This window comes from Nyctibius grandis, chromosome Z (assembly GCF_013368605.1).
Source record: "Nyctibius grandis isolate bNycGra1 chromosome Z, bNycGra1.pri, whole genome shotgun sequence".
Lineage (NCBI taxonomy): Eukaryota > Metazoa > Chordata > Aves > Nyctibiiformes > Nyctibiidae > Nyctibius > Nyctibius grandis.
Genome location: NC_090695.1, coordinates 30,881,266 through 30,906,926, shown reverse-complemented (window position 1 = coordinate 30,906,926; position 25,661 = coordinate 30,881,266). Strand labels below are relative to the sequence as shown.

At 42.2% G+C, this 25,661-nt stretch overlaps 1 protein-coding gene across 1 annotated transcript in view; it reads right to left on the bottom strand.

Moving 5' to 3' along the window:
* Nucleotides 1–12,184, bottom strand: part of PGM5 (phosphoglucomutase 5) — an 80,484-nt gene extending 68,300 nt beyond the window's left edge. Inside the window, exons 1-3 of the mRNA XM_068422237.1 lie at nt 11,740–12,184; nt 3,407–3,569; nt 1,155–1,301 (exon numbers count right to left, since the gene is read on the bottom strand). Of these exons, the coding sequence (XP_068278338.1) occupies nt 1,155–1,301; nt 3,407–3,569; nt 11,740–12,000 (571 nt within the window). The 5' untranslated portion in view covers nt 12,001–12,184. The remainder of the gene's footprint in view (nt 1–1,154; nt 1,302–3,406; nt 3,570–11,739) is intronic.
* Nucleotides 12,185–25,661: the final 13,477 nt, after the last annotated feature.

Below are 25,661 nucleotides of genomic sequence, written 5' to 3'. Positions count from 1 at the left end.
AGAAGTTTTAAATACATCAGATAGTACCTTAAAATACTTCTAAAATTCTTTCCATTCTTCCTCCACTTTCATTCTGCATTCACACCTGTGTAAACTATACTTATTCATGTACTTGTAAGCCAATTACGTTGCTTCAGTAAGGATCCCTGGCAGCTCTACTGTCCCAGGATGATGTATTCTGGGAAGAGGTGATTGGGAAATTATTTTTCCTTAGAAAAACATTCAGACAAACTGCAATTATTTTAAATTTATTTTTGTACTACCTGTAGTGGGGGAGCAGTGTCTCATTTTCATTTAGAAAAATACAATTTGGAAAGATTGAGAAGTTGAAAAGGCAAACTGTAAAACTGTGGCAATCATATGATTCCAGAGTGGTGTTGGAGCTGAATTTTCTTTGCTTTTTTTTTTCCTAAAAAGCCGAACATACTCTTTGGAATCAAAAAAAAATTTTAAGATTCTTTTTAATCAAAAACTTTATTTATCAAAATGTACTTTGTCTCAAAATACAATGTTTTGGTGGAAAATAAACTGGCTTTAATTATAGGACATCAGGAATGAGGAAGAGTTCTTGTGGCCCCACAGAGTTTTACAGTATTTGAAATATTGTCTGGACGCCTTCCTTTGCTTTTGACTCCTTCAGGACAAAATGGCTGTGTTAGCTCATTTTAGATCAAGTGTAGGCATAAAAGTATTCATGTGCTTAAAACCAAACACAAGCTTAAGCACTCCCTTTACGTTTGGAATCACTGGATGTATAGTGCGTTACACATCCCACAACTTTTTAGAAGCATGAGCAAAGAATGGACAAACCGAGACTCATGAAACCTTTTGTCATTTAGACTTACATGAGCAAACCCTTCCTAGTCCAAAAATGTTTGTGTTTGGTGTTTAACTACTAGCAAGTCTAAGCACATATATTTGGCAAACGTATTTGGCTAAATGATGAGGCCTGATGCACTTAACGTTCATAACTCAGCTTCATGGCGTGCAAAACAAATGCAACACTTATCTATACTGCCTAATATTTTGAGAACTTGTATTAAGGCATTTTGAAGAATTAAAGTTCTGTTTAAATGATAACCTATTATCATGCTGTGGCAATTCTAATATTTACAATCAATGGATGTAGCACGCATAAAAGCACACACCAATACCTCGGAAAGGTTTGAATTTGTTCTCCAGATCAAATTCTTGTCTTCCTAGACGTGACAAATCAACTCTGAGATCAGGGCAAATGGTATATTCCTCCAAGGTTTTGCTGATTTGATAGATTTTATCTGAAACTATATCTGGAGCAGGTCCTATAACAAAAAAGAATGTAGTGGGTCATTTTTCTTAAATGGTTGCCTACTTAAGAAGTGAGTGCTATAGCAAACATTTTTCTGAATATATTGGAGTTATTAAGCAAAAAACCCAAACAAAGAACTATAGTAATTAAGTTCTTTTCTTTCAGTGTAACACATGTTTAAAACATTTTTTGAAAAAATATAACATGGAAATACAGTGCGTTACTTGCAACATTTTGATTCACAGAGAGTATTTAAATAAATCATTACCCAAAGCATGGGGGTTGAGGGAACCAAAAAACCCACAGTCATCTTTCTTTGGGTTTATTGCTCAAAGACTGCCATTTTTTACTGCACACAGAATCTCAACACATATATTAAAGGAAAGCCTGTCCTTCAGCAGCAGTTTCTGGTGTTTCATACAGCTTTCTGCAAATGCACACTTGTGAAGCTCGGATAGCTTTGTGTTTCACATTATGTCATTAGACACAACTATCATTTTAAAAAGTCTTACCAGTTTGACAGTGGTGTTTTCTTGCAGTTTTCCTCCAATGGCTTAATGAAACGCATTTTTGTTAGAATTCAAAATACCTTTTTCAGATGCAGTGTTCCAGATGGTCCAAGGCAATAAATAAGTAACGGTCACTTAACTCTTCATTTGGCTTAGCAAGTGACTTCTTACTCATCTAATCCAAACCCATCCAAGGGGTAAGGACAGGTTTTCATTAGCTCCAGATCATCCTTGATAGATGGATGTATTGTCTACTGATGTTTCCAGCTAAGGAGATCCCACAATGTCAATCTGCGTTCTCTCCTACAGCTACAGAAATACAGAGGGAGAATGCAGAGCAACAATAGCCTTCCCTAGGAGCTTGTTGGAGTGCCCAACCATTCTCTTAGTTCAAAAGCCTTGCCTAATACTTAACCCACATTTTCTCAGCTGCAACTTAAAACAACTACTTTTCATTACGTTCCTGCTGATTATCATAAATAATTGAACCTTGTGACCCGTGCTTGAGGAACGTTTCCTATTTAAAGCTTAATAGCCTCTTTGAATTTTCTTTAAGAAGGCAAAGTACATTAAAAAGAATCCCCCACCAACTGTTGCCCAGTTATCAAACAGATTTTAGGTGTACATGGTGTTTTGAAGTTTAGAGAGTGCTAATGCAACTAATGGTTTGGCTCTGGTATGTCTGTGCTGTGGCCCTGGCTTTCTCACTGTCTGATCTTACACAGCCCCTTTAACGTCTCTGGGATTCAAGCCTATTCTGTTTATAAAATCACACTGGTTTAACCATGCACGTTTTTCAATTAAACAAGAGACATGAGAGAAGCACCCCCTTCTCAAGTGCTCCCACCTTCAAAATGGGAAAGGAAACGTTATTTTAAAAGCACTTTCAGTTTTTTCAGATGGAAAGCACTCTACATGTGTGAGGTATACACATATACACAGGTATATGTCAGCAATTGTCACAATGATGGTACATAGATCTGTAACATAAAACATAGATAATGTATAACATACCTACCTACATGTGTTAGCTTGCCAATTTTGGAAAACAAGACATTAGCTATATACACAAATTCCATTATCCAACAGCGGAATTGCAATAGTTAAAATGGCAAAATTCCCTCCCTGGATAAAAGCAGTTATTTCCTGGGTAAACATGAGAAGTGCTTTCTTCCATACCAGACAAGGAGTTATACTGCTTACAGCACTTCTGAAAATACACACTTTAAAGTAAATGCCAAGACAAGCAACACAAAAATATAAGCAAAACAGAGCTCCCTCATAGGCATCTTTATAAAAGGATCAGAACTGTTACGATGATCTGGCAGACTACATAAAATGCTATAAAAATGGGATGGCAAACCTCTTGTTTCTAGAAATCTTACAGCTACCACAAGGACTTCAGTGAACATTCAATGCTTATTGTACAGACACATGTAAACAAATACACTCCTATTACCGAAAAAAAAAAGAAGATATGCATATGTTCTTCACAGTTCTAATAGAATAAATGAAAAACACATGGTTAAAGTCAGCTAGTTATCCTTGTTGGCACGCTTTCATCGTACCGAGATGCAATGTTGTAATGTGTTATTAGAAAAACACCTACCTCCATTGGCAACCTCAAATTTGACTCCAAACTCTCCTCCAGGTCCCCCAGGACTGTGGCTAGCTGTTAGAATAATTCCACCAGCTGCTTTGATCTTTCTGATGATACACGAAACAGCAGGTGTGGATAAGATACCATTCTGTCCAATAACCAATCTGCCGATCTAGGTGGAAAAGGAAGTCAAAGTACCCTGAATGGTACTAAATTTTTGAAAATTAATAAACATATACACACACATAAAGGTATACATGTATAGGTTAGAAGTTGTAAACTCCTAATATGGAACTACTCTTTTGCAGAGAAATACACGTACATGAGTTGGTTGCACGCTGATCTGGAGTGCTGACAAAAAATACTGTATCCTGGCACATTTAACTTAGTGGCCTGTGTACTGGCAGTAAAGCAAGAGCACAGCCATGGCAGTGGTTTGCAAAGCTCCCAAGCATAGCACTAAGCTAAGATCCTAATATCAACCTTTCCAGATATCCCCACAAACCAGAAAATCTCCTCAAACATCAATATAGTTTAGGGCAGACTGTGTGGATGCGGTTTGCAGGGTTGGGACTTTTAACTAGCATAAAACAGAACAGCAAGCAAATTGCCTTTCATGGAGCAGCCTTTCAGTCCAATCACAAATATCACTGCATACTAGGACGTGTAGTCTCTGCGAGTCACATCACTATTACCAAGACACCCTTCGATGTGCTGCCCTATGGAAAATCTTACTCCTCCTCCAGCCATCAGTGATGCCTTGGCTATTCCAGATGAAGAGAGTGTGTTTCCCAGGGCACAGCTGAGCAGGGGAAGTTCCCACCATTCTTAAAGTAAGAAAAGCTTTCAGGTGGTGTTATTAAACACTGACTCAATGTGTTTGGTATTATGTGCAGTTCCACTGGAAGGTTCCAATTTCAAAACCTTACCTTCATCCCCTACACAGACACTGCAGATCCAGCTCAACATAAATAATATAGGAGCCAATCAGAAATGTATTTACAAAGAAATATGAAAGAGTTACAGTTTCTGGGAAACAGGCAGCTACTAAAAAAAAGGAGCAGAGAAAGGGAGGTTAGTGTCACAGTGAGAACTGAGGTATTTGCATATGGAGCTTAAAAGGATATTGCCAAAATTTTTTTTTAATATCCTCACTTAAATACAAACAAACAAACAAACAAAACCACACCACTGTTGACTAGTACTTTGGGAAGGAGAGGGAGGGATGGGGGCGGGAGGAAGCGGGGGCGAGGCAGAATACTGAATCCTTCCCACTCCCCATCTAAAAGTAGACTAAGAGTTCAACCTCAGATTTCCTTCTCTAGTTTGAGGGAGATTTGATAGCTCTACTGTTTGGTGTGGCAAAGCAACAGCGCAGGAGGTGTCACTACCTGCCTCCTTTCTATAAAGAGCTCTCCCTTCACATACAGATGACCTTCTTGTGGGTTCAGCACTTGTGTGAGGCCCTGAACCATTATTTAGAAGTGGTGTTCCAAATAATTTCAGAAAAGCAAAGGATTAATAGATGATTTATTGAGCCTGTTATTGTGAACTATTTTAATTAAAAAATTAAGATTTCTACATTGAAATGATCAACTTCTAAAGTAAGCACAAGTTACTTTTTTGCTATCCCTCACAAAGCACAAACTCTGATTAGCCATTTCTTTCACTGACAATTACAAGATCTGCTTTCAAATTTTAAAAAACGTGCGGAACAAAGCATTCTATCAACCGAGATTTCTACCTCAAGATCTGATGATAGGATGATTGTTTGTCTACCTGGTTCTCTTTTCACAGTTTTTGCAGATAATTTTGAAGCCTATGCATTGTTGCTAGAAAACAGGAATGCTATCAAAATTGTAAGTACAGTTCATGGAAAATCTTCAAGGTTCATTTGACTTGCTCTTGCTACTATTGGGAAAATGTTTTGTTTTGCCGTCTTTTTTTCTCACAGGTTGGAACAATTCTGAAGTAACTGAAAAAAGAAAACGTCAAGAAACAAAAAATTTTGGTTTCTCATTTTTCTACTATAATGAAAATATTTTCCAGAGGAAACAAGTATCCTTTCTAAGAAAAAAAAAATGCAAATCAGCAGAATCCACATTCTCTGTTTCAACAAGTTATTTTAAAGCAGCACTGCCACTGACATGGTCAGTTGGTGAGGGTGGAGTATATATACAGTTAACACGTACACCACACAGCTGAACCTCATTTCTGCTCACTTCAGTAGTACTGAACAATTTTATTTCCTATTTAAGCCTAACAATACAGTTTCATTAACCTACAACTGAATGATTAAGAGCAATACCATCTTCCTTATTATAGAACTTGATGCCGACTATAACATAAATACCTTTGATTATTTGTGGAACAAAACATACCAGTGAATACAGTTTTCCTTGAAGAACACATTAAATGTTATGCATGTGCACTGTGGCAGCACTTACTTGCGAGACTCTGTATCACTTTCTGACTCTATGTCTCTCCTGACTTCCTGAAGGTTAAACTAAGCAGCAATTTACAGCACATGTATTTGTAAATCTCTCTATTTATCATAATTTACAGACCTTAGGAGCAGCAATAAAGGTGTATTTCCTCCATTCCTAGCTCCAAGCCAAGTGAAGCAGATGATTAAATGTTATTTCACTGATTACAGGACAAAATTGCTCTCTCTTTTACTGATCAGACTTCTTCCCATTCAAGTAGTGTTCTTCCCATCTTTTAAAACTCTTTTAAATCTCCAAATGCTACATTACATTTTATTTATTCAACTGTTTTGAATACTAAACTACTTCAAAAATACTCTCTATACAACCCTATGGTTACCACAGAAATGTTAATTCCTACATTGTGGAAGAAGGAAGACTCTTCTTTTTATTTTTTTTTTAAAGCAGAAGCGTTCCCAGTGTTGTGGGCTGACAACAGACAGACACACTTTTACTTCAGAAAATGCATAGGGTAAAACTCCACCCATTGGGAGAGGCACTGAAATCACTAGGAGCTCTAGTACATGCCTTGACACACTTTTAGAATCAAGCTCAAGTTAAAAACCTTTCCATTAGCCATGTAATTTACTGGTTTATTTAAATCAGTGCCATGTAAATAATTTGAAAGAGAAACAGAGATTTTTTTCAAATTGTTCTGAATTTGAGTCTGTCCTTTTACGGCTTCTTTTCAGTCTATGAAGCAGCTTTTGGACAACATGCCATGTCTCGCAAGACTGCTGTATTAATGCTGTCATTTAACCACTATTGCCAATTGTACTGAAGCATCAGAAAAAACACAGAACATTGTGAAAGAGACTTTAACAAACTTTCTTCTAGTCTATACAACAGTCTACCCATGTACCTTTATTATGGAAAGAAAAGCATGATGAAAATAAAGTAAAAATGTTTGGTTTTAATATTATCTCTCCCATTTTTAAACTATGAAGCATGTAGAAAGCTAGGGCAGTGACTCAGTCTTCCAAATACATCTGTCAGAAATGGGTGCCAGCTTTTAAAACGGTATTGTGTATGGGTAAGCACAAGGAAGATGACAGGAATTACATTTTGCAAAATGCTTGAAAACAACAGGACTGAATCTGTCTTGAGGTACTCAAGGATAAGTGCATTTATACATGCATAGAGGCTTACCATGAGCACATGTTCTCTCTACTGTTAAATCTAAACTAGTGAGGTTTAGATTTTTGCCTTCATGCACACCAAAACTGTTTTTTTTAAGTAGGTAGAATACGTAGATTATTCAGAACGCACAAATTACCTGGCACTATCTCTTTGCATATCTTCATTTTTTTCCTGTTTAATAGGTGTTGCACAAACCAGTTTTCACATTTTTCTGGATGCTCAATATTAATATGAACAGGAGTACTTTGCCTTGCCTTCAGCATTTGTCACAAGGCTATTATTTCTTTTCCACTTAGAAATACTATTTATTGTACTAATTTCTATACTATAGAAATACTGCAATATTTAGTATTCAAAATTAAGGATGTTGAAGTGATATTAGACGAATGATGCACAGATATTTTATTTCCAGTGACTACTGCAAAGAGCTTCACCTTACGTGAAGGTCTTCGGGGCTTTTACAAAAATCCCTGAGGACAGTGCAGACCTCAGAAGTGTACACATGCTACCCATCTTCCTCTGCTCTCTTCATTTCGGTGGCAAGAATGCACCACCTCATCCTCTTCTGGCCCAGAAGCTGTTCATTTTGTCTCTGAACCAAATACTAAACTTACATTTAATTAATTTTAAGTAATGAACTCTCAGATTTACAAACTTCTTGACATCTGGGCTAAAACAGTAACCAAATAATGTCCATGTACTGACTCACAATTAAAGTTCCAGTAATATCCTTCTGAAAATCGACAGTTTCTTAGCATGGAAAGATTAGCTTTGGAATTCAAAAACTTGTATGGCTACAAGATCACAGGCATGTAATGTCTCTTCTAATACTGTGCCCCTACGTCACATTCTATTTTGTCACTCTGCTTTTAGTAGCAACAGCAGAAACAAAGACCATGATTCTCAGCAAACTCTTACAGCTGAAAGAATAGTCACCCTAACAAGCACTTTACAAGAACATTTTCATGCAATATTACCACTTGCCGCTGTGCGTTTTCAGATGATTCAGTTGACTACCATGGAGTCACTTAATGCTTTTTTTAATTATTTTTCCCAGTAATCTCTCACATGCCTCAGTCAATTAAACTTGAAAAAACAAGAAGCAAGCAGATTATATCCTGGACAGCACAAGGCTGTGCCTTCCTATCTTTTACTATAGTAACCTAAAGATGACTGAGTGCCACATTCAGCATAGAAGCAAATGTATCCATCATATCGTTCCACAGAGGGAGGGCAAGATTTGCCTGTAAAACCATGGAAAATAAAACCAACATGGTATTATAAAGAAGACAACTGGAAAACTCTTTGCCATAGCAAATTTCTACAGCATCACTAACAATACTCTGTGATCTCTCTAGGGTGTTGCTACGACTTTCCATATTCAGAGTATGAACATCAGCTTCTGATCTGCCACGGAGACCCATGCATAGCAGCTTCTCATTTAAACCTACCTTAAACTTTGCATCAAAAATGAGACACCACATCCAGTTGATGGGTCTACCCATCTACAGTTGTAGTGGAACTGTATTATCAACAAAGGAGCCTTTTACCTCAGTTCTTCCAGAGATTAAGGTATAAGGACGCTACTACCGACAGAACACAGGTGAAAAGGGAAATTGAGTCTCAGGTACTCTCCTACCACCCCACTTGGCAAAACCACTTGTTGCAATCCGCAGTGGTACAGGACGTTTCTCTGGCTTTCCTCACACTCCCCCACCCTCCCATGACATGCAGTCCCTTACCCAAATGTGTTTGCTACAGCCCCAGCTGTGCGACCCATCGAAGGGTGACCCTGGCTAGCCACCTTCAGCTCCGAACAGAAAGATTTGGTGGAGCATGTTCTCATTACACTTGCACAGCATGGACCAGCCTATAGCTGTTGCCACCAGTGGAAGCCTACCTAGGCTATAGCTGTGAAGTGTGCACCTGCAACCCCAAGCTGAAGGGCGTGAGCCAGAGGGACCGAAGAAGAGAAGAAGACAGGGCAAGCACTGGCAGCTGACTGGGCAGGGTACCTCATCTCACTCCGTGTGCTGGGGCCTATGCCAACTGTGCTAGGCTGTTAACACAGGGGGAATGAGAGGTGAGTCACCAAATTAGAACAAGGGGAACCTAGCGACTCTAAAGGGCAATACATTTACAGTTGATAATAGGAAATCCCTTTTATTTTTGTACTCGGCAGGCACAATTAACCATAAGACTTGGTATGTGTCTTCCAGGAAGGAGATTCAAGTTCAATTTACCAGCACTACATGGCTATTCCTCTCTTAGCACTCCGGGGTGGCGAAAGGTTTTGAACGCAACTTCAAGGCTTCCACGCATTTCATCCGATCCTGCCTACATCACCTCACTTCTTTCCTTGTGATACTGGCTACATGCCTTCTAATGACATTAATCTCATCCAAAGGGAGAGATCTTTGCCCTCAGGAGTATTCCATTCCTCTCCCCTTATTTACCTAGCGCAGCACTACACAATGCCTTCAGGGAGGTTCAGATATTTTCCCAGCAGATGTATTTTAACAGCCAAAGAATAAAACATACAAACAGTATTCACTAAGTAAATGTGAGGCTTATGCATTTATGGTGTGCTTAAGAGGAATGGAGCTGAAAGTGAGCGGGGTGAGGATGATAGAGAGGGGATGCAGCATTAGCACATGGAAAACGGAAGCCTTTTCAGTATCAGTAGCACCCCACAGCTGGCCTGCTGAATTTGTGAGGACTGTGTCATTAGTAAGAGTATCATGCTTGAATTCAGATATTTGTGGGAACTATGAGCAGAAAAGCTTGGGTTTTGTCGTCAGAAAACACCAGGAAGAAACTGTGTTTCCAAGAAACTTGCAGAAACTTAAGAAAGGGGAAGCACTAGTACAGCAAGGTGCCGGAAACATGTCAAACTGGAAATCTCTTGAGGTCAAAAAGACCTGATCTTCAAGGGAAACAGAGCAAAATGGGGAACATGACAGAAGCACCAGGAAAGAGGCAAGCTGACAGGAAAAATAAGTCAGGAAGGACAACTGAATACAGCATAACCTGTCTGACAAGCCTCTAGTCTTCTAAACCCTAAACTTCTTCTCTTCCTTAGCACCTCAGTCCTTGTGCTCACCTTGTGGTTGTAACCCACTCTGTAGCTCCCAACAGTGTGCAAGCGCAGGCAAGGACCTCGGCCTCAGCAGGGCAGCTCTTGCTGCAGAGATCTTGCTTTAGCTGTCACTGTGCTTTATCCTGCCTGGTCAACAGGTACAATTCGAGCCATGAGGCCTTCTCCACCGAGGTATGCAGGGGAAGGAGCTAGGGAGCAGCACTCCTCTGGGCCCCATCCTACTTCCCTTGCGATACTCCCGCTGCTCTGTGCTCACTCCCAGCTGCTGCAGACAAAACACCACTGTGCTACCCTTGTCAGTGTCCCCTCCATAGCCCTCTTCACATCCTGTGCCACATAAGCCCTGGCCTCTACCAAGCCCCTCCATGAACGATCAGTCTGCAAAAGCTAGCCGGTACATAGGTAACACAGCCAGTCTCTGAAATCTCAGGTATCATTCAGCACCTGCTTGACAGTATCAGCGTGGTGAGAACGTGCTTTAGAAATAAATTCAAAATACTCATTATTTATACCAGGTTGGCTAATCCATATAGCTTGTACATGACAATAAATCAGCAGGGAAAATTCAGACACATAAGGAGATGGTTATAAAACAGGACTGTGTTTAAAGAACGGAGCTTTTGAAAAAAAAAAAAACAACAAGAAAAAGTAAATTCACTACAAAGAAAACCCCTACAAATGATATCACTTCTTCTGCCAGATTTGGAGAATCGATTCAGCCCTCATAACTAGAGATGGCAGCTTCAACTCTGCTTTGAAGTAGAAACTTCAAGCCTACATTAGCGGGTATTTCCAGCTTTCTGTACGTACACACCGACATACGAATGTGTATGCACCTATCAGAAGACATCAGTTTTCTTCCCAAGTTGTTTCCTATTTTCAAAACTGCACAAGAAAAGCTGTAACCCATCTGATCACAGAGGTATTTGCCACTGTTGTCTTCTTGCATTTCGTAATTTGTTGACAAGTGAACAATAAAGAACAATTATTTTGTTAAGATGCTGCCAAAATGCTGAATTCCTCTTGCTTCAATAATACCATTTTCCTTGAATATTTTTAAAAAGACCCTGAGCAGCAGATACATGTCTGATACCTTTTTTTCCCACATACTTATTTTTAATTCTGCTACATTTTCTCCCGCAGAGTCAGCCTTGTTTCTCAGCTCCCATTCCTGCCTCAGTCTAAAATAAGGTGTGAAACAGGACGGCACGGCCAGCAGCCCCCTGAGGCTGTCACGATCACCTCCGTTGTACGCAGATAGCACCAGCCGCGCCGAAGCCCGGCGGCACAGCCTGAAGGACGTACGAGCCGGCACCAGGTTGACCCGGGCATCAGGCGCGCAGACCACTCGGACGCGAAGTTTATCCTATTTTTATTTGTATATTCAGCGCTACCCGGGTTATGACATTAAAACGTTCTCGCCCGCTTCCACGGGGCTGCTCCGCGCCTCCTCGCCGCGGGGAGGAGCCGGTGCGGGCAGGGCGCGGGCCCCGCTGCGAAGGGGGACGCCCTCTGAGGCGGGCCGGGGGCGGTTGAGGGGCCCCGGCTGGCGGCCCTTTGCGGGAAGGCGGCCCTGAGGGGACGGCGGGGGAAGGGAGGGGTCAAGGGGGGCTTACCCCGTTGGCCGCGGCCATCTGGACGACGATCTCGATGGCCGTCTTGCTGAAGTACCTGCCGTCGCTGCCCACCACCATGGTGCAGCCCTGCCGGTCGCGGAGGTCAACGGAGGAGAGGAGGCTCTGCACGAAGTTGGGCAGGTAGTTGCGCTGGCTCTCGAAGAGCGCTGTGGGCCGCCGCAGCCCCCCGCCGCCCGTCGGCCGCTGGTCCTCGTACGGCGCCGTCTGCACCGTCAGCACCGGGATGGGGGTCCTCTCCATGGCGGCGGCCCGCGGTGGCCCGCTGCCGCCCGCCCGGCTGCGGCTCCGCTGGGGAGCGGCAGCCCCTCACGCAGGCTGCCTCGCCGGCGGAGGGGAGCGGAGAGGCGTTTCCCTGCGGCGGGCTGGCGGGGGGTCGGGCTCCCTGACGGCCGGCCCTCGCGGGGCTGCAGGCGGGCTCGCTCAGCCCTCGGCGGCACGCCGGCGGGAGCCGGGCGCCGAGAGGGAGACGGGGCGGGGGCAGGGTGTGCGCCGCCCCTTCCACCTCCCGGTGGGGCCATCGCCGGCGCCTGGCCGTCCGCAAGGACGCCCGGGGTTGGCCAGTCCGCTGCCGTCAGCGTGCGGTGACCCCCGCCAAAAATAACGCTGGAAACCGGAGCCGAGAACAGTGGTCTCCTGCCAGGGATGTAACTGGAGGCAGGGCGGAGCGGGCGAGCCAGCACGCCGCACTTGCTCGGGGGGATCACGCTCTGTCAGCGCTGGGTCCGTCCCCGCCGACCCCCGACGGCCGCCTCCCTCCCGGGCAACCGCCGTGCCTGGGGAGTCGCGTACCCCTGGGCGGCGTGAAGAACGGCCGGCGGCCTCTGCCCTGCAGTAGCACCTCCCGGCTGAAGGCAGGGGCAGCACCCACACGTAGCAGAGCGTCAGTCTCCAGGCTGGAGTAAGGCCAGGAGGTGGTACTGTCCCGTCCTGCAGGCGAGGAACAGAACAGGCAATTGAAGCATGAACAAGTTCTTTCACTACTAAACCTTAAGGAATGGGAATCCGTTTGGTTTTGGTTTTTTTTTTTTACTATATTGCTCGAAAGCAAGTCTTTTGTGTAGTAAGCAAGCTTACAGCGGGTTTTTGGTTTTGTTTTTTTCTCAGCAGAAGCTGAGTACTAAGGAAAGGGTCTGGTCTAATTGTAGGATGACAGATCATGCTGGTTTCTGTCCAGCCTTACTCCCCGTGAGGCTGAGCAACCCTCTGAAGGTGTCTTTCCCTTTGAAATACTGTAAGGTATTTCATACGGATGTGCAGAGGCTGAGTTCATTGACATATGTGTTCATTCGGCTTAAGTTCATTCTTCAGAGGTGGCAGCACTGGCAATTGCGAAGATGCCTGACATTTCCCAGTATAAAGGCTGTGTTTACAGATGCCTGTGACTGTCAAACATCAGCTGGAATTTTCCATCCAAATGCTTGTTTCACGCTGGGCCCACACAGCAACGTTTTGCCAGGACTATTCTGTTGGCTGGAGAGTTGGAAAAAATAGTTATGTAACCTAGATGTCATTCTTGTGCTAAGAAATCCCTGGTATAGACCTGCACCTGACCAGACAAAAATAATTTTGTAAGGCATTCTTCAGGTCTCTATGAAGCAGCCTGCTCATAAACTGCTCAGAAGCACAATGGAGTGTCACGGCTCAACAAGACAACGTGTTAGCTGCGTGACAGGAGGTGGCCAGGGAAACATGGGGTGAAACACTTTCTATGTAGACTAAGAGCTCATTAAGTCAGTGAGAGTCACCTGATGAATGGTAACCTGAGGAACTTAGCAGTGGTTTTGAGCCCTATCTCAGCAGACTCTTTAGTGGTTCATAGTAGATAGAGTATGACAGTTTAAGATACGATTGTCTGCTACTCAACCATCCCTTTGGCAGTGACCACTGCCTTTACAGTAGAACACTATACGTGCTACTGTTGGGCAAGGCCCAACAGTTCAGTTTAAATAAACTAATCCACTGAAGCAGATATAAGAGTTCTAGCTCTGTTGAAGGAACACCTATGTACGGGGCCATGTACTCTGGAAGAATGCCAGGACAGATACAGGAAGCAGTAATATTGCAGTGTATTAAGTGATTACTGCTATGTATCTCTAACAAAGGAATAATTGTCAATATGGGATGATATTAAAAGCCTGGAATGCCTTCTCAGAAAACAAGAGCTAAATATATTCTTAGTATTACCATAGTGTGTTGTGAGTTAGTTTTTAAAACGTTGTTAAGATAAAAAACAACTTAATGGAGTGATACGATACATGTTAAATTTGTTCCTTTTCCAAGTAAAACAATTAGCTTTCTGACTGCAAATTTTGCAGGCTTGGTTTGACATATGGTGTCTAGTTCAGGAACATTTTCAACCCTTACTTTGATTCTGAAAGCTTTTTAATTCCTGAGCCTTAGATGTTTACCATTTGTCTTGTGCAATTGACTGAGTCAATGTTAATTGCTTTAAGAGCCGTAATTTTTGTGTTTCCTCAGAGCTTTTTTTTTTACCAGCGTTGTACTGGTGCCTTTCTTTGTCCCATGCTATGTTTTGCAGTACAAATTCTCATTCTGCCACTAAACTGGATTTTCCAATTACTCTTATAGTGCAGTTATCATTTGAAGAATGGCATACAGTAGTGTTATTATAAGATGAAGATTGTTAACCTGAGCTATTGAAAAGAGCATTTTGTAAAGAATTTCTAAAAATAAAATGTTGGCTTATCAAAACCACTCAAAGAAAATAGCTAATTTCAATTAATATATTATTTTACTAATAAAGCAAAAATAGTTTTAAAACTCAATGCTTCCAATTGAGACATTTCCTACTTGTGAATACTTTGTTTTCTTTGACTTACAATGACTTAGTTTCAAAATGTAAATTACTTAAGAGTTAAAAAAATTAAAAGATAAAATCAAAAATTTTTTAGATATTTTGACTGACTTGATCTTTCTTGTCTTTCAGTGTACAAATGAAAGCTTTTCTATGTAAGCCTTGCTATGTTTAGAAAAGGCAGAGAAAGTGTATTTTAAACCCTTATAGGAAAATTAGTTCCCCTGTAGCAAAGCTTTATTGAGAAGTAGTATTTATGATCTGGTGGATACCACAACTCAGTGAGGTTGTTTTCTGGAAATTATATTTAATCACCAGAAAAGTCTATATTTCACTACAGCTGTAAGTCTCTAATTACTGTGAAACAGGGCATTGTTCAAAGGAACATTTTCACACAAACTTAGATGCAAATTGATTTGCAAAGCCCAGACAGGAAAAATTCCCTGAAAGCATGATACTCACAGTTGACAACTGATTTACTGCTATGTCAGCAACTCGTGATGTTGTGTAAGTGAGGTCTGACTTACAAAATTGCCTGTTACTATCCATCAAATCAGGAGGAACAAGGAAGGAAGGAAGGGACTGAGGAAGGGAGGAAGGAAGATCACCAGTCATTAATCATTAACCTAACAGGGAGAGCAACTTTTGTTATAAGAGCATCCCTCAAATGCCCAAAGGCTCAGCTGCAGAAAGTTTATTCAAATAGTTTTGTGCATAGCAGAGAAAATAAATATCCATTTCAAAACTCTGACAATATTGAGCCTACTCAAATTAGTGCTTTGGATATCTTAGGATCACTAGCAATTTTTCATTTTCCAGGGTTACTGACAGACCAGTCCCATCATTCTTGTTTCCAACAAGTAATTCCGTAGAAATACTCAGGCAAGTGCATTGAATGCTAGGCCACAAGGTGTTACCCAAGAGTATGAACAACAGATCCATCATGTGATGCATCTTGCCAGTGTGGGGAAGAAGTAGAATCGGGACATAGGCCCAAGCAACTGTCTTTCTCCCCGCTCTAGTCCTACCATGGTTAGTTCAGCAGCTCCATTGCTGCTCTAGCTTCCGCTGCCAGGACTGGAACAAGCAGGGGAAGCAGCTCACACTTTAATTCTCCTACTGTCTTAACATCAGCTTGGAATGTGACTTACTAGCACAGGAGAGGAAACAAAATGTAATTCCTGGAAGTCAAAGTAAGCCCTCTCTCCAGTCCTGCAAAGGGATATGTGTTTCTTCTGCTCTGAGTATGTCGCCTCATTAGTGAGAGCACCATTCTACTTATTTACACAGCTTTCTTAGATCTGTCACCTGTTATCCACTCCTTGTAGATTAAGGGAAATAATAACAGATGTGTTAAAGTCTTACTTCACGTGCTAGGTTTGCTAAGTGGCTGTGTAGACCAAAACAGGCACTGCTGTGCAACGGCTTTTGCTGGATGTCTGAAATCCAGGGCATAGTGGATATGCTTCTGCACAAATTACAGCTCCTCATTAGGCAGCCTCTCTGGATTAGCACAGAGGGAAACAAGGGGTGGAATAAATGCTGCATTGATAAAAAGGCTGTAAGTAATATATGATTCAAGTTTTTCCCAGTAGCCCTTGTTTAACAGCTGCTAGATTCAATCATTCAAATAAGCTGTAGAAGTTGTACAATTCTTTGGGCACGTGCTAGCCACCAATATTAGGAGTTAGGACATCTGCAGAGGGGATCTTCTGGGAAGAAAGTCTGTTTTTTTGGCTTGAGTTCATGTTGGGATTTATATACAGATGTAAGAGTATTTTTTTCTGTGTAGGAATTAAAAATAAATTAATACCAGAAAGTTCAGGATAGAATGATGAACCGTCAGCACAGGTAATTTTTGTAGCTGTCATTTAATTAAGTACAGTTTGGGAGGTAACATGATTAAAGGGTGGAAAGAGATATGATGGGGTTGGGGAAGGGAAAGGCTGGAGATAGGAAGGAGCTACACAGTCTAGTGGTCTCCTCTCTCATGGGAGGAGAAGGCAGTTGGAGAGGACACTCTGCAGTATGATACCCCATAAATATGCTTCAATGCAGTGAATGTCCAGAATGAATGTAGCAGAGATGCAATCCCAAAAAAACAAGGATACCTGACATGGATCCCATGTGATATCTTCACAAAATCTGAAAATATACTTAAGCCGTCTAAAATACTAACAGTCTCAAATATTAACATTTTAATTAATATAATTAACAAATTAAATTCCTGCTCAGGAAGTGACAGATTCTCTGAGACCAGCACAAGCTCTGTGTGGACATGCTGAATATGGAAAGATGCTTCACACCTTCAGTTTTGTCCACTGTCAAGAGATTTGTACTCTTTCTGACTGCAAATAAGTTAGTTAATTTTACTATATGTAAAATTAAGTGTGCGGTCACCACAGTCTTGCTAGATTATGTGATAGAGATATATTCTGTTTAAGAATCTGTTTGTGCTGCCAAGTAAGCAATGTGTTGTCAAGGCCTGGTTTAGCAATAGCTTACTCCATGTACACTGTGGAAGCCTTACACTTCCATTTATGGCTATTTACCAATTATTTACGAGTTAAGAGTAGAAACTTCATCCATATGATTGGCATTCTGGCAAAGAATAAAACACAACCTACAAATGGGTCCTACTGCAGCAGACCCGCAGATTTTAGGTCTGATTTTCAGAGGTGTGAGAAATAGGCACTACCACTGCATCCAAAGAGAGTGACACAAGACTAGGCCCTCCAGGCTGTAATGCTCGGATGACATCATGTTCTGTAACTGTGACAAAATACGCCTTACAGATACTGCCACCTGAATGGCTTCTTCCACATGATCACCCACTTGTGCACTGCAGAATCCTGGGAGACAAATTACTTCATGGTCCACTCCTTACAAGCTAGCATGTTCTCTATGTATGTTTACCCTTCTCAGTGGTGGAATTACTGAGTAAAATTAAAATCTCAGCTGAGGCACAATGGTTGGATCCTGTGAGCTGGGCAGAGATAATGCAGAATTGAAAAGTACATTCCCAAAGTACATTCTGGCTATCTATCTACCAGTCCCAGGGATGCTATATAGTAAAGGTAACAGAGAAAATGCTAGTTTTCTTGCTGTATTAACAGATGGGTACATGAAGCAGAGACTGAATTTATAGTACAGATCTACTGTCCATCCATTTAAAAAGTCTGGGATTTTTAACATGAAGTCAAAGCATATATACAAACTTTAAAAATGCAGAGCAGGAAATGTTCACCTGACACCCCTTCTGTGATAATAAACACATCTGAAGGAAGATACACACTCAACATAATGATTGTTTTGGATCAGGGATCCCCTGTCCTATATACATTGGCTTCTACAATTTATCAAGGTAGGAAAAGCAAACTATCATCACCCCTGCTCTGAGTCACAGTGTCTCTGTCAAGGACTTAAGACTAAAACTATTCAGTAATACAACAAAAATGGAAGAAGAAAACAGCATGGGAAAACAGCTCCTTGGAATGTGGGGGGGAAAAAAAGGATTTTAATACCAGTTTTCTTTCTGAGTTTTTGAGGAAGTCACAAAGTATTGAAGCCCCTCAGTTCACCAGCCAAATTCACTGGCCTTTTAGAATGCACTTTGAGACCTAGAGATGAAAAAGCCCTATTTTAAGAAAGGGTCCCAGACAGAATTCCAGAGATTCCTTAGTAAGTGTCAATATCATCGTTTTGATCACTTTGCATAGTTGCTTAAAGGTTTCCTGTGTTTGTTTTTGTAGCCACTGAAAAAGACATTGTTAGCTTCTCTCTTCACTGCCTGCTGTTTCTGGCCCTGCCATTTGAGGGAATATTATTGGACAAAGCACTTGGGATTCTTCTATTTTTAAGAGTTTCCCTCTCTCTCCTGTCAAGGGTCAAGTAATTTTTCAGCATACATGCTCTAAATTCTAGCTGACAAATTGATTTTGCCAGTAAATTTGTTTTATTTTCTGACTATAGCTGATGAAAAGAAGAAAAATTTCTTACAGCAATATACTGTGTCTGCTAAACAAACTCCATATTCAAGTGGCTCTGATTGTTTCTTTTGCCACCAATGAGGTTAGATAGACATAAAAGCAGTACTTTACATTGATAAAAATAATCCAGAAAGAACCAGACATAAAAGCAGTACTTTACATTGATAAAAATAATCCAGAAAGAACCATCGACTTCAAGATCCAGGAAAAAAAAACAGACAAAATGAGTCAAAGGTGTAATTTCAAGCTGCCTCAAGACATCTGCATCTGAGTCCTGATCTGCAGCTGAGAGCCCAGGCAACTGCAGGTGCCACCAGCAATGTGGAAAGTGGTCGAGCAGCGCCTCCTTCTGTGGGCCTGTCTGGTCTAGCATAAAGTCTGTTCTTTGAGGGTCTGTCCACAGGAAGTCTGGTTTATTTTTCCTTTCCATAACCTACCGTATCCTCTGGCTCATCTCTGAGAAGCTTGCTTTCAGTTCTTATGCCCTGCAAGCCAGAAAGGGTGTTTAAATAGGGATATCCATTTGGGTATACATCTTTGGGCACTTGTAGTCAGACAAACTAGCCTTTCAGTTTTGGTGTGTCTTCTGCTCCTGGTCTTGCCTGACCTTTCATCTGGACTCAGATAAATCCAGGGTAACTTCAGGTTTTCTGATTTAGATTCTGTGGAAGTGTGAGTGAAACAAAAATTTGATGCGCTCTAGAAAAATAAGTGTAGCTGTACTTGGCAGTTGCAATTGAAAATTAGATAAAATAAAGTATCGATTGCAGGTGTTTAGTAGGGCATTTCCTTAAGATTGCCAGGGACACTGAGTTAATGTATCTATTTATACTTGCAGTCCACATCTGGGTTGAGGTCTTTGGAGCCAACTGCTGCAGAAATGAATCTGTCATGGAACTTGCTTGAAGAAGTCTGTCCTATTTAGACCACAATACTTTTAGAGAAGTAACATGCTGCTTTATTCCTTTACTCTAGAATTACAAGTTCTTTTTCCCAGGAGGCTCCCCTGGCACAGAGGTGGAGGGCTGTTTCTAACTACCACTTTTACCAAGGGTGTTGGTTTGACTTGCTCTTGGCCTTTGCCTGTCAGGCTTTACTTTGAATTAGATAATGTCAGTGATGCCACTTGCCTTCCAGCCTCTCCCATGGCCACATGATTAACCAGCACTCTACCAAAGTGGTAGTTTCCTGGGGTTTCTGGACCTTTATTTTTAGCATTTCTCCAGTGTTGAAGCTATCCCTGCCTTAACACAAAATAATTCTTCTGGGGTCATATTGGTCCAAAGTTTACAAACTTGTCTTTCAGCCTTCCTAAGATCACATTCAAGAGGAAAGGGCTGGAAGCATACTTGAAAACATATGACAATTTAACTTTCTCCTTTATAATACACATTGTTATAACACAGGTGACAGTTAAAAAGAGGTTTACATAACTTGGAAGTGGGTCTTTGTGGACCCCACACCACTTTTTCTTAGCATTATCTCTTATTCAAGGGTGTATTATGGCATAGCCTCATTTCCTATCCATATTACCCTTTCCCAGCAGTGCTGTATGCATCATTTCCTGCTCACCAAACCTTGGGCAGAATGCAGTATCCCGGGTTTAACATTCATGGTTTTCTGCTGCATGATTGCACAGTCCTGTCCAGAGCATGTGCCATCAAACAGCTGTCAGGTGGTGCCTTATTTGACAGTTCAAAGAGTATAAATTGATGCAGCTTTATTGATATCTACAGAGCTAAACTGAGCAATAGAAGCTGTAACTCATCACTCCATGCATGGTATATTACAGATGTGAATGATACCTCAAGATTCCACGTGTCACTCTCCATCTTGTAGCATCAAGATCTGTGGAAAAAATGAACTGTAAAAATAACACTCTCTCAGCTGTGTTTGAAGAGGATTATTAAAGTTACCCCTCTTTCTATGGTGGTGGGGTGTAAAGCTAAATCTTAGCTTCCCAGGCCCCTTTGATGTCATCATTCAATCTCGCAGTGATGTCAGCAAAGTCCTTCATCAAAAAAATGAGGTCAGAATTCTCTTCATTTTAGAAGCATTTGGCAGGGAAAAAAAATCTCACTATGATTTTAGACTGAACCATTAGTTAAAGGATACAGCCTTTTTATTCTTCATAAATCCTCTCCTTTTCTACCTGGAAAAGACCATAAAACCAAAATCAGAGCATTTCCTAGGAGAAAACTGCAACTGCATTTTTGTCGTTAACACAGTTGCTAAAATAAATGTTACCACTAGATGGCAGCAAATACTCGTTTTCTGTGGCATTTTCTTTCCTGTGGGATGCTCGATTACCAACAGGACAAAAAAGGCAGAGAAATCCTGTTGTTAAGGGAGGAGCTGGGATAAATCACCATTTGGAAACAAATTCTCTTCTCCCTGGAGACAACAGCAGAGTTCTCCATTGAGTAAAATGCACTTACTGGACTGTAAATTCTTTGTTTCAGCCCAAATATCATGCTGCTTTGTAGTCCTAACTTTGAAAAGCTGTCTTCTGAGGTATTAGGCTTTCTGATGTTCTTGCTTGCAAACCAGAACTCCAGAAACACTTTCAGTTTTGTTTTTCACCCTTTCTTAAGGTACTCTAAGGCAGATGCTGATCGCACAGGGATGTCTTCAGGAACAAGTGGCAGAATTTTCATAAGAAAAATATTACGAAGTTTTGTTTAGTCAGGCTATTATTTATGAGCAACCAGATCTAGTTGAAGATGTCCCTGCTCACTGCAGGGGGGGGTTGGACTAGATGACCTTTAAAGGTCCCTTCCAACCCAAACCATTCTATGATTCTATGCTTATGACTGAGTCCTTCTGGAAAATACAGTTTTAATGTCATACCAACACAGCCTTTGTTCAGATAACCCCCAATACACTGATGGCAGCTCTATCAGTGCAAGGAAGGCATCAGAGTTTCTCAAAAAACAAGCGAACTTAAATGGATAATACCAAAGTTCACATTCTAGAGGAAACAGCACTTCAGCTAAGTAGCCTTTCTTTGTATTTAGGAAGGAACTGCCACAAAAGTTATCCACAGAAGAAAGGTTTCTTGAAGAAAAAACTGTAGAAGAAGGGCTTATTGTAAGGTAGGCACAGTTTTGGCAACAGGAAGAGTCAACCACAAAGATGCAACCTTCTCTACTTGCCTTCTGCAAAAAAAAAAAAGAGATGTTCCTAGCAGAGGGAGGCCAGCCCATAAGGCAATTTATAAACTAGGAAAGAAAAGTTAATACTTAGGAAAGCAGAGCAAATTAACACAAGCAGATTTGCCTCACACTTGGATTTCTGAAGAATAGTTTTCTAATAAACCTGAAGTAAAAATGAGTACTTTAAAAGTTTTTAAACTCAGATATCCCTCCTCCCCAAAGTCTGCTGGCATATATCAGGCCATCCATTCCTCAGCCCCGTAATCTAATCAGTTTGACAGCATCTGAAATAAGGAACTCATGAATATCAACACTCAGATAATTTTAAAAGGTACTGTATAGCATATGTGACTTTTCTGGAAAATATCGTGGAGGAAAATATGGACATGTGTAAATGAAATGAAGTTTGAAACCTCAAGGACTTCAATCTGTAAAACCCAGAAATACTTCAGAATTAGCAATGAATGTAGGCAGTCATTGCTTATAAAATAGGGTGCAGACACAGCGGGTGTTTCCAGGGATGGAGCAAGGGCAGAAGAAAATGCTAGGGGCAGAAATGACAACTGCGTTTGAGTGCTAGCACAACATCTATAACAATATGCAGCTACTGGCCCAAGCTTACTACCTAAATAGCAAGAGAGGCAGCTGTGCTGCCAAAATTCCTAAAGTCTGCTGGCTACTGTCCTTGGCTGAGGCTCACTGCCCCAGGAAGGCAAAAGCCCTACGCTGGCAATGGGATGGCTGCTCTTTTTACTCACAGGAAAATCCACATCCTGTGTGAGATGTTGTGGATGTAACTATACTAAATCCAGTAAAACTGCATGTTAGTAACACTGGACGTTACTATAACATGTATCGTCCCACTGGACTGCTGGAGAAAGAATTTTTTGAGGTATTTAATGATGTAAGCCAAAGAGAATAAATGTGAAAACCATGGTTTTACAACTTGATTTTTAGTTCTCTGCTGCTTCTCTTGCACTTGAGGTTCCCAAACTGGTTTACAAAACCATCGTACATGACTAGTAATACGATGACCACAGCAAGCAATTCCTAACTGATGGGTAGCTCACATTAGACTCAGGACTCAAAATGCTTCCTTGGGAAACACACAGCCTCGCAGCACACAGCAGCACAATATCTTCCCCTACCAAAGGACGTGGGATGCCAGGATCAGCTGTCACAAGAGATTCCCTGTCACAAGCCATACAGCTGCATTCTGGCCTTCACAGAAAAATATATTACTGCCATGACAATGCACAGTAATTGGCACATCTCCCAAATGATAAACACTAATTTGTAAGGGACAAAGGTTTATGTGACCCCTCAGCTAATGGTGAGTGAGATACATGGACAGTCTCTTTCCTCCTGCAGAGAAGAAGGAACAAGGTGCTTTACTGAAAAAGTAGTGCAACTACAAGACTTAAGGGCTTAATGAAACTGTCGTGCATTTTTATGTTCAGGAAGTCTGAGAGTCCATTTTAGTTAAGTACAGAAAATGTGGAAGTGCTTTCTTTTCCCTGCCACGTGCCATCCCTTGCATACCCGCAAGTCTTACAGCTCAGTTAAAGGCTTGCATACGGAAAAGACTCAGACTGTGGGAGACAGCACAAGGTATGGACAGAAATTAGGGATCAGTCTTATCCAGACCTGGGATCTTGGAGCAAGTGTGAAATACATGTGGGGCATGCATGTCACATGTGAAATATGAGACAGGCAAAGAAGATGGGAGATCTCCCACTCTCCCCAGGGCCCGTGGGAGAGTGCTGGGTGCTCTGGAAGGAGAAAAAGAAGTAGATATGAAAGATAACACGGCATGTTAAAATGCAGTGCACCCAGGTAGAAGAGGGCAGGTGCTTATAACCAGTAGGGTTATCTGTGACAGCAGTATCTCTAACTGACCAGGTGTCTATTGCTAATTTGTTTTACTTTTTTATCCTTGTGTGTTACAACCATAGCTTTTCACAGCTAGCAGTAACAAACTGTTGTTCTGTAAAGAACTAAGTATTTATGGCTGTAACCTAATGATGCAGCATAGAGAAATGCATGACTGATACAGTATCAGTGGCCTTGAGAAGTGGAGACAAGGATGTGGCGTAGAGGAATATAGGCACAGGGTGGTAAGAGTTGGGGCACAGGCCTAGCACTGGAGACCCCTAACGATTCACCCACAGTCAGTTAAAACAATGCAGACCTGGAGCTGGATAAAACTGGGTTTAAGGGTAAAACAAAGAGAACAAATGCATGGTTTGTAACATTTGTAAACGTATATAGCAAATTGGGATGCAATGTGGAGATGCAGAGCAGCGAAGGAAGAGCAAAACGTGGTAGCAAACATACAAAAATGATGCTCGAGTGGATCTGAGAGAGAGGAAGAAACAATGATGGACGCCGCTCGGGTCGGCACTCCCGGTAGCAGGGGAAGCACCCTGGGTGCAGGCGTGGATGCCACCGCTGCGGGCTCTGCAGGGCGGCTGGTCTGATGAGGGCGGTGGAGGAGCGGGGCGGCTCATGGGGTCAGCAGGCGGCTGGGACCCCAGCCTGACATGTCCTGTCCCATCCGGCCACAACCTGCCCACAGGGGATAGGACAGGCACATGGACATCCACCCCCTGCCACCACCCTGCCAAGGTGTGGCAGGAGGGCACCAAGGGAGGTTGTTATACTTCAGAATTAGAAAGTAATAATCTAGTGAAAATCTAGCAAATTCAGAACTGCTTAAAGAGCATCATAAACCAGAAAAACTAAGCCTCATCCATCTCCCTGGGTAAGTCCTCGAAATTAAACACAACAGGTGACATAAATTGCACAATGGTTTGTGCAAGGAAGGAGATCATTTCTGTTGTTCTCAAGTTTAACAGAGCCTATAAAAACATGTAGAAAATAGAACACAATGGAGAAAATGCTGTTTTGGAAAGGTGATTTCTGTAGACATCTGACGTTCATGAGGGCACAGAAGTGACCAAATCATTGCAATTTGCCTCTAGTAAAGAAACTCCTCTGCCTCTGCTAGGGAAGAAAACACACGGGTTTTGTTGACAAGATCGATGCCAAGTGTGTGCCTAGTGCTTAATGTGTCTTGGAGTGAGGGAGTGAAGTATTGCCATCCTGGGAGTTATTTTGGCTTGGAAGCAGGCCCACATGTGGATGGCAGCCCCACAGCCATGACAGTCACCATTTCCTCATGAGAAGGTACCACTCATAAGGTGCAGCTGCTGTGCCTCTCTTGGGACCTGTACGGGGAGAAATGCTCATATTTTTCCTTGCCAGACCCCTCCTCACTCCACCCCTCCTACCCCAAGCATCCCTCAGCCGCCCCACCATCCATGCCGCCACCACCACCCCATGACAGGGCTGAGCGGTCCCCACCTGCTCCCTCCGGCTTCCTGCACAACCTCACTTTAACCTAGTTCCAGTCCCTCAGAGAAGGGCATCCTTGACAGATGTAGGGATTGAGTGCACCTTCAGTAAATCTGCAGATGACACCAAGCTGGGTGGGAGTGTTGATCTGCTGGAGGGTAGGAAGGCCCTACAGAGGGATCTGGACAGGTTAGATAGATGGGCCAAGACCAACGGCATGAGGTTCAACAAGTGCCGGGTCTTACACTTTGGCCACAACAACCCCATGCAGCTCTACAGGCTGGGGGAAGAGTGGTTAGAGAGCGGCCCGGCGGAAAGAGACCTGGGGGGTGCTGATCGACAGCCGGCTAAACATGAGCCAGCAGTGTGCCCAGGTGGCCAAGAAGGCCAATGGCATCCTGGCCTCTATTAGGAATAGTGTAGCCAGCCGGTCTAGGGAAGTGATCGTCCCTCTGTACTTGGCCCTGGTGAGGCCGCACCTTGAATCCTGTGTCCAGTTCTGGGCCCCACACTTCAAGAAAGATGTTGAGGTGTTGGAGCGAGTCCAGAGGAGGGCGACCAAGCTGGTGAAGGGTCTGGAGGGTC